This window comes from Salarias fasciatus, chromosome 22, assembly GCF_902148845.1.
Source record: "Salarias fasciatus chromosome 22, fSalaFa1.1, whole genome shotgun sequence".
Taxonomy (NCBI): domain Eukaryota; kingdom Metazoa; phylum Chordata; class Actinopteri; order Blenniiformes; family Blenniidae; genus Salarias; species Salarias fasciatus.
In genome coordinates, this window is record NC_043765.1 from 18,794,472 (window position 1) to 18,809,015 (window position 14,544).

The window sequence follows — 14,544 nt, forward strand, 5'->3', positions numbered from 1 at the left end:
ATGTCAAATCTACTTCATCAGTCAGGCACTGATGTGGCCTCCTGTATTTATTTATTTTTGTCGTCTTGTCTCCCCGCATCCCCTCGAAGCTGGCAGTCGGAGCGGCTCCCCAGGTCGTTTGCTGGCGAATACGACCCTGAGCACCATGAGCCCCGGCGCCCACCGGGTGCTGGCCACAGCCACTGGGGACGGACAGAGGCGCAGCCGCATCCCCCGCAGCCAGGGCTGCTCCAGAGACTCCTCCCCCACCCGCCTGTCTGTCGGTGAGTCGCATCGATGCCAAAATGCTCATTTGATCCGTCCGCTGACGTCGACTGTGCAGCAGCAGCAGCCCAAAGGTTACCCGATACTTTGTGTTTAGAGATTCACGTGACCAGTGTCTTGCCGCGGACACACATTGCTCCCTGTAAGCTTGGATCTCAACTCCCGTTTCTGTCTCCCCTTCTCCACTCCTCTTCCTCTTCCTGTTCTCCTTCCTCTCTTCCACCGCTGCTTCTGTCGAACAGCTCCTTCTAGCATTAGTTCCATCTACAACGGAGCGAGCAGAGGAGGTAAGACTCCAACCTCAGCCGGACTCCCGCCCGCCTAACTTCACGTTAATCAGACTCATCCACACCCTCCTGTCCTCATCTTTAAAAAAAAAAAACGAAAATTAAAAATCTCTCGATTGCTACAAATTTCTGAATCATCCCGCCATCCCAGTCCCTTTCCCAGGCCGCTGCTTGTTGCTCTCGCTTCATAGAGTTCATCTCTCTAACTCCTCTCTGATCTCATGACCGCGATGGACGCCCGCCATCATTACGAACACGCCTCCTTCCTTTAACCTGTTGTCAGTGGCCGGTGAGCAAGGCTTTATCGCGAGATCAGCAGAGCTTCAGCGCCGCCCTGTAAGCCCCTCGGCCGGCTGTGATTAACAGTGATTGGCTGAGCAAGCGCCAAAGTTCACGAATACAGCAATGAACAGTAAACGCTACTGGATGAAACGCAGCTCCTCCCTTCACCCACCCCTTCGATCACTCCATCCGCCTTCTAATCACTTCATTTCCTTTCTATTCTGTGTGTTTGTGTGAAAATCTGAAGCGATGCAGCCGGATCATCTGCATACATGTGAATATCAGACTGTTGAGGCTGTAGTCTTCTGCTCCTGCTGGGCGCTTCTCATTTAAACCTGAAGAGTTTGAATCAGTGATAGACCTGTTTTGGCAACAGCTTATTAATAGCACTCTTTCCCAATGATGGTCTTTATTCATACAATTCTTCTCATACAGTAAATGTAACTCAAAGAGCTTTACGGGTGATTGATCAAAATAATCAGACACGACATGTAGACACATCTGCTCATTTATGTACTGTATGAATTTAAATTCACACAGACATAAGCCTGAAATCAAGAACGTAAAAGTTACGAAGAAATCAAGCACAGCTATAATAAAAATAAAGTCCAAATGTGATATATTGTCAAATATTGTTAGTAAAAAAGAAGTATATTGAGAAAACAATGAAAATTAAAAGTAAAATGAAAGATCAGTGCACCATCGATCCAGTACATTGATGCTAAACATTTTGTGATAAACAATTGTGATCACTGAGGGCCAGGAACATTTCATCCTTGCTGCTCGAGAGCTGATCACACTAGCTCGAAGTCTGATGAGAAGTATGTCAGCCTACAACCTGATCCGCATGCAGACTTGTGTTAATCTATGACTTAATAAATAATTACACTCTTTAACATGATGAATCGACCACCATGATTATCATCAAAGCACAAGAACTGATTGCCTCCTAAATCAAATACCTTGTTGTTTGGGTTTGCTGATTTGCCCCCGCAGAGCCAGTCGACCTGGCCTCATGTTTTTGTTTTTATTTTTTTTGTTCCTGTCACTTTTTGCCTGCTCTGTCTTATTCGTGTCTTTATCCTCGTGTCCTTCACTTCTTCATCACTGCTCATCTCTGTCTTTCTTTCCCGTTTCCTTTTCCTTCTCATTGCCACTTTTACCTCCCTCCACTTGTCGTTCTTTCCCTTGTTGCCCCCCCTCTCCTCCTCCTCCTCCTCCTCCTCTTCCTCCTCCTCCTCCTCTTCCTCCTCCTCCTCCTCACCTCCTGCGATGTGCGGTTGTAACCCGGGTGGCGTTAGCTCGGGGCAGTCGTATCCCTCGGCCCAGTATGAGTCAGGGGTGCAGCAGAGAGGCCAGCAGGGAGAGCAGCCGGGACACCAGCCCCGTACGCTCCTTCACACCTCTGGGTGAGTAGCAGCAGCAGCAGCGAGCAGAGAGACACCCTGCAGGGACTTGTGGTAGAACGAGGAAGGCCGTCCAGAGGAAGAGCGTCTCCTCTTTCATGCATGCGCTCCTCTATTTAGCGTTGAATTTCTCTCAAGTATTTAGAGCCACCTTTGTTCTGCAGTAGTTAGAAAGTAGATAAACTTGCATGGGTTTACATATGTTTCAGAGTTCCTTTGCTTCTCTCAAGCGCTGTGAAGTTCATGCGTGTGTTGCCCGTCGTTTGTATGCGCGAGCGGTAAACTGTGTGTGTGTGTTTTAATCTTGGTTGCAGCAACGCGGAGCTACTCTCGCTCCACCGGAGCTCTCCACACACCTGATGCTTTTGGGGCTGCAGGTGAAGGCTGAGTACATCTATTTCCTGTACCTCAACCCACCCACCCACCCACCCAGCTTTGATTTCTTTGCTCACTCTTTTTCTTTCCGTTCTCTCCTTAGTGGCAGCAACCTTCTTACGTTTGTGCCTGACTGTTTCTGTTCTCATCCATCAGCCTCAGTTTTTTCTTTCACGCCGTGCTCCAGGATGTCCAGTGGAATCGCATGCTTCCGCCCGTCCAGTCGCAAGCCGATAACCATTCTGCTGGTTTCTTTTTCTTTATTTAAGTTCCACCCCTTCTTTTGCAGGAAGCCCCACATGCCCTCCTGTGTTTTATGCCAATCATGTTTTGGTTTTTTTCCCCCTAACATGTCATCACATTGACTTACAGGATTGTCTCTTGGGAGAATTGAAGGATGTGTGAGTTGCGATGTGAGCCAGATGGACTGTGGATTAACTGTGAAGACTGAATGGGTTTTAGAGAGCTTGAATCTCTCGTTCTCATGCCTCCTCTCTCTCCGACCGTCTCCTCCTTTCGACGTCTGCAGGATCGGGTTTTGGCATCAGTCCGTCTAGTCGACTCTCCTCGTCTGTCAGCGCCATGAGGGTCCTCAACACCGGCTCAGATGTAGAAGAGGCTCTTGCAGACGCGCTGGTATGAAGAATTGCACACGTTTACACAAAAATTGCAAGTTCAGTGCACAATCCAGTGTCACCACGTTGAGCTCACATTTCCTTGAGTGTGTGTCTGTGTGTTAACTAAACCCTGATTCTACCTTTGTTTAACGCTGTCAGCTGTTGGGAGACATGAGATCTAAGGTCAGCTTCTTCCCCTGAATCTAACCTGTGTGTTGAGTGTGTGTTTAGCTTGTTTGGCTTCCTTTTAGGATGTGTCAGTGCCTGCCCGCACCTTTTTCCGTTCGCCTTGCGTCTGTTTCAGCCTGGATCTGATGTCCTCAATCTTCTGCCCGCAGAAAAAACCTGCTCGGCGGCGATACGAGAACTACAGCATGTACTCTGACGACGATGCCAACAGCGACGCGTCCAGCGCGTGCTCAGAGAGGTCCTACAGCTCCAGGAACGGGGGCGCCATTCCCACCTACATGAGGCAAACGGAAGATGTCGCTGAGGTAACCGCAATTGTTACAGATCATATAAACCCTGGTTTGGATTCAGGTGACTTTTAATTATTACGTGAACTGGATAAACTTGGTCTGAAGCTCTTTTAGAATTTGGAATATTGACAGAAAATGCTGCTGGGTCTTATTTGCCTGATTGGAAATGTTTATAATCCTGATTTGGATTTCCTCTGAGTCCTCCAGCTTCCTCTCACGATGCGTCAAGGTTTTCTTAACCATCCTTCTACCAACAGAGCGTTTTAGCAGAGCCTTGTATTTGTGTGATTCTCCAGGTGCTGAACCGCTGCGCCAGTGCCAACTGGTCTGAGAGAAAGGAGGGGCTGCTGGGCCTGCAGGCGCTGCTCAAAAACCAGCGCACCCTCAGGTCAGTCAGACTACAGGAAAGAGTGTTGGATGAATAAAAAGCAGACAGATAAGTAGCTGTTTTTCTTTCTGCAGTCGGGTGGAGTTAAAGAGACTGTGTGAAATCTTCACCCGGATGTTCGCGGACCCTCACAGTAAGGTATGAATGCATGCAGAGCAGGTATTCACACAAACACACACGCACACACACACACACACACACACAGCACCTCCATACAAAACCATTTCACCAAGATTTTTTTCTGTTCAACTTTTATTTTACTTTTATTTCAAAAAAATTGTTGATTTCACCCTCCCTCACTGTACCGGATTCTGCCAAAACATCAAAGGCTTAAAATCTGTTCAGAGCAGATCCACACCCATTTCAACTATTATAGCTGGTAAATGTTCTTCCTCTTTAAATGGACTTTGGAGAAAAGACGGGATAAACCGTTCTCAGACGCCCGCACATTGACATAAACACTGAAACATCACCTCAGGCATGCGGAGCGTGCAACGGACTGTTCTCTAACGGCATGCCGCACCGAGTTTTTGCGCGTGACTTGATGCTCTCCGCCGTCCTGTTGGATCGTCCTCTCACTTGTTGAGCGGCCGGTTCGTTGGCTGCGCTGTCTGCACTCACTGCCACTCCCCTCTTCTCCTCCCCCCCCCCACCACCTGCAGTCTGAAGCGTCACTGACCGCACGCAGCTCAAAAGCACTTAAAACACACACACAGATACACACAAAGACGTCTGGGCTGGCAGCTCTTCTCTCTGACTAACACGCTGCGGTCCGCCCGCCCTGCCTAACACCTCCACCTCTCCTCCGGCGTTTTTTTTTTTTTTTTTTTTGAGTGCTCCGTTGCCTCACACATGTCGTAAGGTGTGTGGGCTTCCTCCCCCTTCCCCTCGTTTGACGTTTGACGATTTGATGAATTTCAGCGAGACTCCGGCAGGGTGTACGGCACGGCAGAATCCGGTATAAGCTCAGCCTCATTCAAGGTACCGCATCTCACCGTGGATCTCTCTCCTGCCTACATCTGTCTGTCTCAAGCATCCCTTTTCCTTTTGTTTTGATCATCTTTTTTTTCTTCTTTCATTTATTTATTTATTTATTTATTTTTAGTATGCTCAGGACATCTTGAATATCTTCCGTGTTCTGAGTCTTGCCTGGTTGAAAATGCTCAAATTATTTTGTAAATGTGTCAATCTGTCAGCATGGTTTTCAAATCCTGCCTCTGGGAGAGCTTCTCTCGTGTCCCGAGGGAGGCTGGGGACATTGAGTCCGAGTGGACCGAGTTCTCCCCCTCCATTGTCGAAGCAGCTGCTCGGAGCTGCGGTCATAAGGTCTCCGGTGCAAACCCCGAACCTGGTGGTGGGCACCGCAAGTAAGGGCTGTCGTCAAGCGGAAGGAATCCTATCGAGCCTTGGTGGCTTGGAGGACTCCAGAAGTAGCTGACGGGTACCGGCTGGCCAAACGAACTGCAGCCCGAGCGGTTGTGGAGGCAAAAACCCGGGTCTGTGTGGAGTTCAAGGAGAGACCAGAGGGTGTGCTCCAACTATAGGGGGGGATCACACTCCTCAGCCTCCCTGGAGAAGTCTACTCCAGGGTACTGGAGAGGAGGATTCGACCAATAGTCAAACCTCGGATCCAGGAGGAACAATGCGGTTTTCATCAAACATCGGACCAGCTCAATACCCTCCACAGGGTGCTCGAGGGCTCGTGGGGGTTCGCCCAACCAGTCCACATGTGTTTTGTGGATTTGGAAAAAATGTTAAACCATGTCCGTCTAGGTGCCTTGTGGCGGATGCTTTGGTAGTATGGAGTTCGGGGCCCCTTGTTAAGGGCCGTCTGGTCTCTGTATGACCAAAGCAGGAGTCTGTTCCACATTGCCGGCAGTAAGTCGGACCTGTTCCCAGTGCATTTTGGACTCTGGCAAGGCTGCCCTTTGTCACCAGTTCTTGGTTCTAGGCGCAGCCAGGGGCCGGAGGGGGTCCGGTTTGGTAGGCACAGGATCTCATCTCTGCTTTTTGCAGATGATGTTGTCCTGTTGGCTTCATCGAACCCAGACCTACAGCATGCACTGAGGCGGTTTGCAGCCGAGTGTGAAGCAACAGGAATGAGGATCAGCACCTCCAAATCCGAGGCCATGGTCCTCGACCGGAAGAAGGTGGCTTGCCCCCTCCAGGTTGGTGGAGAGACTCTGGCTCAAATGGAGGAGTATAAGTATCTTGGGGTCTTGTTCACGAGTGAGGGGACGGATGGAGCGTGAGATTGACAGGCGGATCGGTGCAGCGGCTGCAGTGATGCGGTCGTTGTATCGGTCTTTTGTGGTGAAGAGGGAGCTGAGCCGAAAGGCGAAGCTCTCGATTTACCGGTCAGTCTACACCCCCACCCTCACCTATGGTCATGTGCTTTGGGTCATGACCGAAAGGACAAGATCCTGGATACAAGCGGCTGATATGAGCTTCCTCCGTAGGGTGACTGGGCGCTCCCTTAAAGATAGGGTGAGGAGCTCAGTCACGGGGGAGGAGCTCGGAGTAGAGCCGCTTCTCCTCCACATCAAGAGGAGCCAGCTGAAGTGGCTCGGGCACCTCTTTAGGATGCCTCCTGGACGCCTCCCTGGGGAGGTGTTCCGGGCATGTCCCACCGGGAGGAGACCCCGGGGAAGGCCAAGGACACGCTGGAGAGACTATGTCTCTCGGCTGGCCTGGGAACGCCTTGGGATCCTCCCGGAAGAGCTGGAGGAAGTGTCTGGGGACAGGGAAGTCTGGGCATCCCTAATGAGACTCCTGCCCCCGCGACCGGGTCTCGGATAAGCGATGGAAGATGGATGGATGGTTAGAAGTTGCTTCAGAGTGAGTTCACAATGTGTCAGGATGCTAACAAATGTCTCTCTCTCTCTCCCCTGTTTGTGCCACCCAACTCTGGAACTCTCTGTAGAGAGTAAGTTCGACCTACTGTTGCTTGGATCAAAAATAATTGCGAATGAATTGCAGTGCTGGTCTGCATGTTTGAGTGGGTTGCGTGAAGGCTGTGTTCACGCGGACTGACACAGCCTAAACCGTGTCCTTGTGTGTTCAGGTGTTCAGTATGTTCCTGGAGACGCTGGTAGACTTCATCCAGGTCCATAAGGACGACCTGCAGGACTGGTTGTTTGTGCTGCTCACGCAGCTGCTGAAGAAGATGGGAGCCGACCTGCTGGGCTCCGTGCAGGCCAAAGTTCAGAGAGCCCTGGACGTCACGAGGTGGGCATCACGCTCATCCACACACTGACCGCTGAGGGGATCAAGAACAAATAGCCACATTGGAACATAGGACCATGTGGAAATGAGCGTCAGTGTGTTTGTGGGTTGAGTTAATAAGAATTTAGTCTGGAGTTGCTAACACAACATTGATTTAATGAGTATTTTCTTATTTAATAATACTGTGTTCTCTGAGTCTACATCTTAGATTTTCTTAGCCTCAGGTGTTTGAAGTATTGAGAAATATTAGTTTATCTGTGTCAATCATGAGAAGCAGGGAGTTGTTGTGTATTCATATTGACAAAGAGAAACCAGGCTGTTGTGGCTAAATATGGATTTTCAGCCGGTATATTTTTTCTTCAGTCGTACTTGTTCTGCTCTGCCGCCATCCCACACAAATGTTCCCATCAAATGGGGAGCCATTCATTCACGAGGGAAATAAACAGAACAAACAATTTACCAAACATCAAATTTCCTAGCGTTTCATGCATAGTTTGTCTTGCAGAACTATTTTTTTCTCACTTGATTTGATAAGACCATTTTTTTTATTTGTGTATGTTAAATGAATCACTGATGTACATTTTTCCTCCTTGATTCCAGAGAATCTTTTCCAAATGAACTCCAGTTTACTATTCTCATGAGGTTCACTGTGGATCAGACTCAGACACCCAACCTCAAGGTAAAAAAAACAAACATGTAAACTCTCGTTTATGTGTGTGCGCATATGTTTGTGTGTGAGAAGCATGCACATAAAGCTGGAAGTTCAGCGATGCTGTCACCATGGTAACTGCTCCACTGATATGACTCCATGCCGGCTCTGCGTCCCGAAACCTTGAATCCTGGGCTGTGATTGGTTACCGATTGATCGCACCACTCAGACGGCTTCTCTCAAGCTTTCTTCCGCAAACTCCTTATCCATTAAAAAAACAAAAACCCTCCTTTCTTTGTCTTCTTCACAATTTCAGCGACTGCATCCGTCACTCTTCCTCTCTTCCTCTCCTTGCATTATTTCCTCCCTCTCCCCGTTCCTGCTTGATATTGGACCCCATTCCCTTTAACTCCGACAGCGATCCTCTCCAGTCTCCCTCTTTACCTTCACGAGGCATGTCTACCGTTTATTGGGTCTGTACTTCAAATTTATGTTAAGCTACAAATAGTCGCGTTCAGATCTCTGGCGACTGCGTGGCTCGAAATGTCTATTTTGAGACACAAGACTGTTTGCGCACTATTATCCTGCCTGTAAACTCTTAAGCGAAGCTGCACGAGCCAGCAGCTCCTGCTGGCACGCCGCGTGTCGCGGCTCCGAGCTGTAATAACGCGGCACAGGCCGCTGTGCCGCTTCATCAGTTTAATTTTCCCACTAATGCCCTGCAGTTTTAGCACAGCCTCGGCTTAATCTCCCACACTCTCACTCCCCCGCCACTTACCCCATCTCCCCTCCTTCCATGTCCTCCCCTGGCCGCCCTCCCCCTCCCTCCCCTCCCGCCCCTGTCCCTGTCTCTCTCCGTTGATTGACGCGGTGCCTCTCCTCTCTCTCTCTGAAGCCTGTGCGGAGCTCGTGTTGCGGGCGAGGGCGAGGCAGGGCAGGGTCCGGGGTAAAATTGTTCCCCCCCAGAGCGCGGCGCCACGCCTGCTCTCTAGACGAGCAGGCCGCAGCCTGGAGCCAGTCCTCCCAGGTCAGTGCGCTCCGGGGGGAGCAATTATGTGGCGCGCACGATGCTGCTAAGTGATTTGGAGAAGGCTCTGGGCCTCGAGGTGTTGGTGTAAAGAGGCGGAGGAACATCAGGGAGGAGTCAGTTGTGGCATTTCAAGGCCTGCGGTGAATGCTGACCGATATCGGATCATCTTTTCTCGTCACTTTTCTGTTGAGTGATTCGTTGTTGTTTTTTTTCCTCTTTTGCAAAGCATGTCCACGAATGTATTTTCATCTTCTTTCACTGACAAATCAGTTCATTTGATTTTTTTTTTTCCAGACTTGCAGGAGATGCACAATCTGTTGTGGTTGTACAGCTGACTGTAAACATTGTTGTTCTTCTTTTTTTCCCATACATAAGTGTTTTGTAGCTTTGTTGTTAATGTACTTGTTGTTTCTGCAGGTAAATATTGGCCATGCTCTTTCACTGTCAGTCCACACGCTCAACGTCGTGTAAGAATGTGTGTGTTTGTGTTGCAGGTGAAGGTGGCCATTCTCAAGTACATTGAGACGCTGACGCTACAGATGGACGCCCCGGACTTCGTGAACTCCAGCGAAACTCGGCTGGCCGTCTCCCGTATCATCACCTGGACGACCGAACCCAAGAGCTCGGATGTCAGAAAGGTACAGACTTCTAAAACTGTCCTCCATAAAGCAATAACTGAATGGCTTGAGGCGCACGAGGATATTGATTAATTTGTGTGTAACAGGCGGCCCAGTCGGTGCTGATCGCCCTCTTCCAGCTCAACACTCCGGAGTTCACCATGCTGCTGGCAGCTCTGCCCAAAACCTTTCAGGACGGAGCCACCAAGCTGCTCCAAAACCATCTGAAGAACACCGGCAACGCTGCACAGGTACAGCGCTGTCCAGCTCAGAGCGTCCGTCCCGTGGGGGTTTAGACACTCCCGCTGCACTGCAGCGGTCAAACATTATCCAGTAGAATTAATGGTGCACTTCTTCGTGTGCTTTTTTGTTTGCTTTGTCACCTTTTCAGGCACCAATGGGCAGCCCTTTGACCCGCCACACCCCCCGATCTCCAGCCAGCTGGTCCAGTCCCGTCACTTCCCCGACTAACACCTCCCAGAACACCCCTTCACCAAGGTAACGCCACTCCTCCTCCTCAGCAATTCACTGATCCCACCTCATTAGAAAAGGAATCAAAAACAGTGAAATCGCAGCATTTTTAATGTGCATTTGTTGCGTGAAATGGTCCTGACAACACGATCCTCCGTCTCTGCAGTGCTTTTGACTATGACACCGAAAACATGAACTCTGAGGACATCTACAGCTCTCTGAAAGGCGTCACCGAGGCCATCCAGACTTCAGCGTCCGCAGCCAGGAGGACATGAACGATCCTGTCCAACGACGAGAAGGAGAGGAAGTGAGTGGAGGAAGGCCGAGGGAGCGCCCACATGTGTCGTGTCTGGTCAGAAGCCCATGGGGAAAGCAGCTTCTGCTGCAAAACCATTGACAATTTTGGGTTTTACCTACAATTTACTTGTTTTTGTTTTTTTTAAAAGCCCATCATAGTTTTCTCAAATCTGCCTCACACCTGTATTCAGCAGAAATATACTTGAGGCTGCGGCTGCTAGGTGGCAGCATTGATGTCTAACATGAAGTGTTTCATCCAAAGTAGAAGTCAGGCCACCGATCACACCTGATCAATCAGTAACAAATCGCAAAGAAGAGGAGTCTGCTTAAAAAGTGAATACATTCAGCCTCTGTTGCTGATCAGTAAACTGCTGATGATTCACTGCAGATTCATATTATTCAAAATTAGAATTAAACACTTGAGGTTCCAGCTGGATCATATACCGCCATACAATACAATTCAGTGTTCTGAACAAGTTTCTTTAGTTTATCTGAAATATCTCCAGCCAAGCGGCTGGACTCATTAAAAGGAAATGATAATGTCTTCTTGTAGAATCCAGTTTATCTGCAACTAAAGCCATGTTTAATCACCCCTGACATTCTGTCTAAATTTGAGTATTTATGACAAAGTATCAGCAACCTGATTAGTAATCTATGTGAACAAAATGGGACGGTGTGTTCAATGCAACAGGCACCTTTAAGGACCCCAGGTTGATTCTCGTCCTGTTAGGCCACCTGCTGTGTTTACCGAGACTGAATACACACATGTGCTATATGGGACCCTGACATGTGATCCACCCCGCCACTGCCCCCGCGGCGTGGGAACGGAGCAGCACGCATCCAGCCCATGGCAGTGAAATCAATCTTCTGATCAAAATCATGTTCATTGTTTACTACACACACACACAAACACACACACAGCTGCTGAAATCAGGAACCAACCCTGTATATTTTCAAGCGCATGCTTCAACAGTCTGCCGGTTCCGAACAAATTACGAGCGCGGACGTCATGCCAGGTCTTATTGCAGTCCTCGCTAATAACCCGGGCCCTTTAAAGGACGCGGTGTACTCTCGTACAGAGGTGTGACCTCCTGACATTTCCCCCATGAGACACTTCTGAACCCGACCCTGGCCACATGTCATCGGCCTGCCAATCGCGGCACACCTGACTCATCAAACGTAGCATTTAATAGTTTGGTTTGAGAGTAAATTTATACACGCACACACACACACACACACACACACACACACACACACACACACAACACACACACACACACAAACCGTCTCACCCCGCCGCCGCTGCTCCTCCTCACCTGGTCCCACATGTTGAATCCTTCAAAAGTCACTAGGTTGTTTTTTGTAACATCATCCACGGTACGGCATTGCCGGCGGAAAATAAGGACCTCATTCAGCGTTGTCCTGATCGAGAAACACAACACATGAAAGAAACCGGCATTTATTTGCTTTTTAATTTTTTTTCTTTTTTGACACATATTTAACAGTGAATTATTTTCTTTTCTTTGCCCTAATATATAAACTTTAAATTATTAAAAAAAAAAAAAGAATTTAGTGGACGTTCTAAGTGATTGAGGTGCATCTGGGATTTAGAACTTTTCACACCTGCTAACTGAAAGAGACAGTAAATTTAGTGTCTAACAGATCTAACGGTTTGCTCTTCCGTGCGTTTTTGCAGGGAGGCAGCGGGACGGACGGGACGGGGCTCGGACGTGAAGGACGGTGGCCGCATGGCTCTGGACAACAAGACGTCCCTTCTCAACACCCCCCGCCTTCCCTCCGGCACTCGGGGGGCCCGCGAGCATTTCTCCGACTCCCCCTTCACGCACGGCCGCAAGGACCCCAGCCTGGACGACTCCCGAGCACCTCGCAGACGTACGCTCACCCCGATGGACGAACACTACGCACGCTCACACGCCGAAGCTCTATCCGTATTGTTGGGTCACGTGTCTCCGAACAGACAGCAGCCTGGACCAGTCGGAGCTGGTGGCCGAGCTGCTCAAAGAGCTGTCCAATCACAACGAGCGCACGACGAGAGGAGGCGGCGCTGTGCGAGCTGCTGAAGCTGATTCGCGAAAACACCCTGCAGGTGTGGGACGAGCACTTCAAGACCATCCTGCTGCTCCTGCTGGAGACGATGGCAGACGGAGAGGTACGCCACGGGCTCGCTCGGAATCTTTAACAAGAGAAAAGACACCGTCGGTTCCATTTCTTTCGAGCCTGAATCTCTCCAACTCACGCAGCACGTGATCCGAACGCTGGCTCTGCGAGTGCTCCGGGAGATTCTCAGCAAGCAGCCCTGGAGGTTCAAGAATTACGCGGAGCTCACCATCATGAAGGCCCTGGAGGCTCACAAAGACCCTCACAAGGAGGTTTGGAAACAAAAACACGCAAACAAATCAGCTGATGATGCCAGAGCATGAACAGATGGTGTGAAAGATTGGTTTATTTATGGTTCAAGAAATTCAAGTGAAAGAACTTGTTTGTCCGGCGTCAGCACAGGAGGCTTTTTCATGAGTTTCCACAGAATGAAAAAATGTGACCTGAGCCTCTGAAAGAGGAACTTCAGCATCGTGTGGTGTGTGTGTGTGTGTGTTTTCTGTAGGTGGTCCGAGCCGCAGAGGAGACGGCGGGCCATGTTGGCCTTGTCCATCAGCCCAGAGCAGTGTATCAAAGTGTTGTGCCCCATCATCCAGTCAGCCGACTACCCCACCAACCTGGCCGCCATCAAGATGCAGACCAAAGTGGTGGAGAGGATTCCCGGCGACAGCCTCATCAGCATGCTGCCCGAAATAGTGCCAGGACTCATACAGGTAGCACACGACGCTGGAAGGCAACACCTGGATCCAGCGTCTCTGTTCAGTATCTGCAGCTTTGCAAATCTGTGTCTTCTGCTGTTGAACAGGGTTACGACAACTCTGAGAGCATGTGAGGAAAGCCTGCGTGTTCTGCCTGGTGGCCATCCACGCAGTGATAGGAGAGGACCTCAAACCACACCTCAGCCAGCTCTCCAGCAGCAAGGTGACCATTCACATCTGATGTTTTGTGTAATCGTGTTTACAAAGATGAATGTTCACACCTTTATCAGCATTTTAGACCTCAGGGCCAAGTTTGACTCACAGCTCGGCCACCTGCTTAGATGCTTTATTTGTGAAGCATCAGCTTCTGTCTAATTTTTAGTCTTTATTAAAACTTTATCTCTTCAGAAACTGATCTTCCTCTCATTTTAATGTCTGAACATTGAGGAATCAGGGTTACATAAGTGAGTTTGCCTCTGAGTCACTTATTAAACTGATGTCTAAGTTACAGCAACAGATTCTGCGTTCCTGCAGGTCGTCGATGCTGTAACACCTGTAAATTATTGTAGCCTACAAGACACATTTGCAAAGATTTCTTTGAGCCAGGTCCAGTTCAGCACTATGAAATCTGTCAAATGTAAACAGGATTATTCCTGAAGTGACTTTTAAATTAATGCAATTGCATAGGTGTTTTAACCTGCTGGTGTGTCAAAGCTAAAATCGGTTTGTTCATGAGCTGGTTTGAACGATGTATTCTCACTATTTGTATCCGTTTGTTTTGTGTCTGTAGCTGAAGCTCTTGAACCTGTACATCAAGCGCGCTCAGTCCGGCTCCAGCTGCAGCGAACCCTCCGAGGGCCTATAGGAGACAGAACACCGTCCCTCTGAGGAGGCAACCTCCGAACTGCACCTCTGCCCACCAAAACATTGAAACATGTACTCCTGGGTTCACCTCCACACAGACCCAAACACTGTCTGACCAGAGAAAACACACACACACACACACACACACACAGGTACACAGATTGGTGACAGATGGGCTTCGCGGTGCAGAGGAGAGGCATGCCGTTGCTCTCCTCACCGTTACCAGGGCGTCTCCCCCCCCCACCACCACCCCCCGATCTCAGACTGAACTGAACCCCCGATGCTTGGAACAGACATTAACAGACACGCAGCCACATACTCCACCCGGCCCAGTCGGTCACTTCCTGTCCGCTCAGCTTTACATCCACAACACAACAGATTCCCCCTGCTCCTCCTCCTCCTGCCGCTCCTCCGAAAAACGTCTTGATGTCGAGAACAAATGGTGCGTCTGCATGGTTCTCATCTTTCTGCGAGGGT

The 14,544-nt window shown here is 49.5% G+C and overlaps 1 protein-coding gene across 1 annotated transcript in view; it reads left to right on the forward strand.

The window, feature by feature from the left end:
* LOC115408969 (CLIP-associating protein 2-like) overlaps window positions 1-14,544 on the forward strand; it is a 49,715-nt gene extending 35,171 nt beyond the window's left edge. The window contains 28 exon segments of the mRNA XM_030119911.1: window positions 90-263; window positions 507-551; window positions 2,135-2,242; window positions 2,554-2,616; window positions 3,144-3,250; window positions 3,391-3,414; window positions 3,570-3,725; window positions 4,007-4,098; window positions 4,173-4,236; window positions 5,020-5,079; window positions 7,022-7,024; window positions 7,163-7,326; window positions 7,924-8,002; window positions 9,497-9,640; window positions 9,727-9,870; window positions 10,011-10,117; window positions 10,257-10,333; window positions 10,336-10,397; window positions 12,084-12,101; window positions 12,103-12,280; window positions 12,366-12,432; window positions 12,434-12,557; window positions 12,649-12,777; window positions 13,011-13,037; window positions 13,039-13,218; window positions 13,311-13,329; window positions 13,332-13,426; window positions 13,994-14,544. Coding sequence (XP_029975771.1) covers window positions 90-263; window positions 507-551; window positions 2,135-2,242; window positions 2,554-2,616; window positions 3,144-3,250; window positions 3,391-3,414; window positions 3,570-3,725; window positions 4,007-4,098; window positions 4,173-4,236; window positions 5,020-5,079; window positions 7,022-7,024; window positions 7,163-7,326; window positions 7,924-8,002; window positions 9,497-9,640; window positions 9,727-9,870; window positions 10,011-10,117; window positions 10,257-10,333; window positions 10,336-10,397; window positions 12,084-12,101; window positions 12,103-12,280; window positions 12,366-12,432; window positions 12,434-12,557; window positions 12,649-12,777; window positions 13,011-13,037; window positions 13,039-13,218; window positions 13,311-13,329; window positions 13,332-13,426; window positions 13,994-14,068 — 2,585 coding nt within the window. The 3' untranslated portion in view covers window positions 14,069-14,544.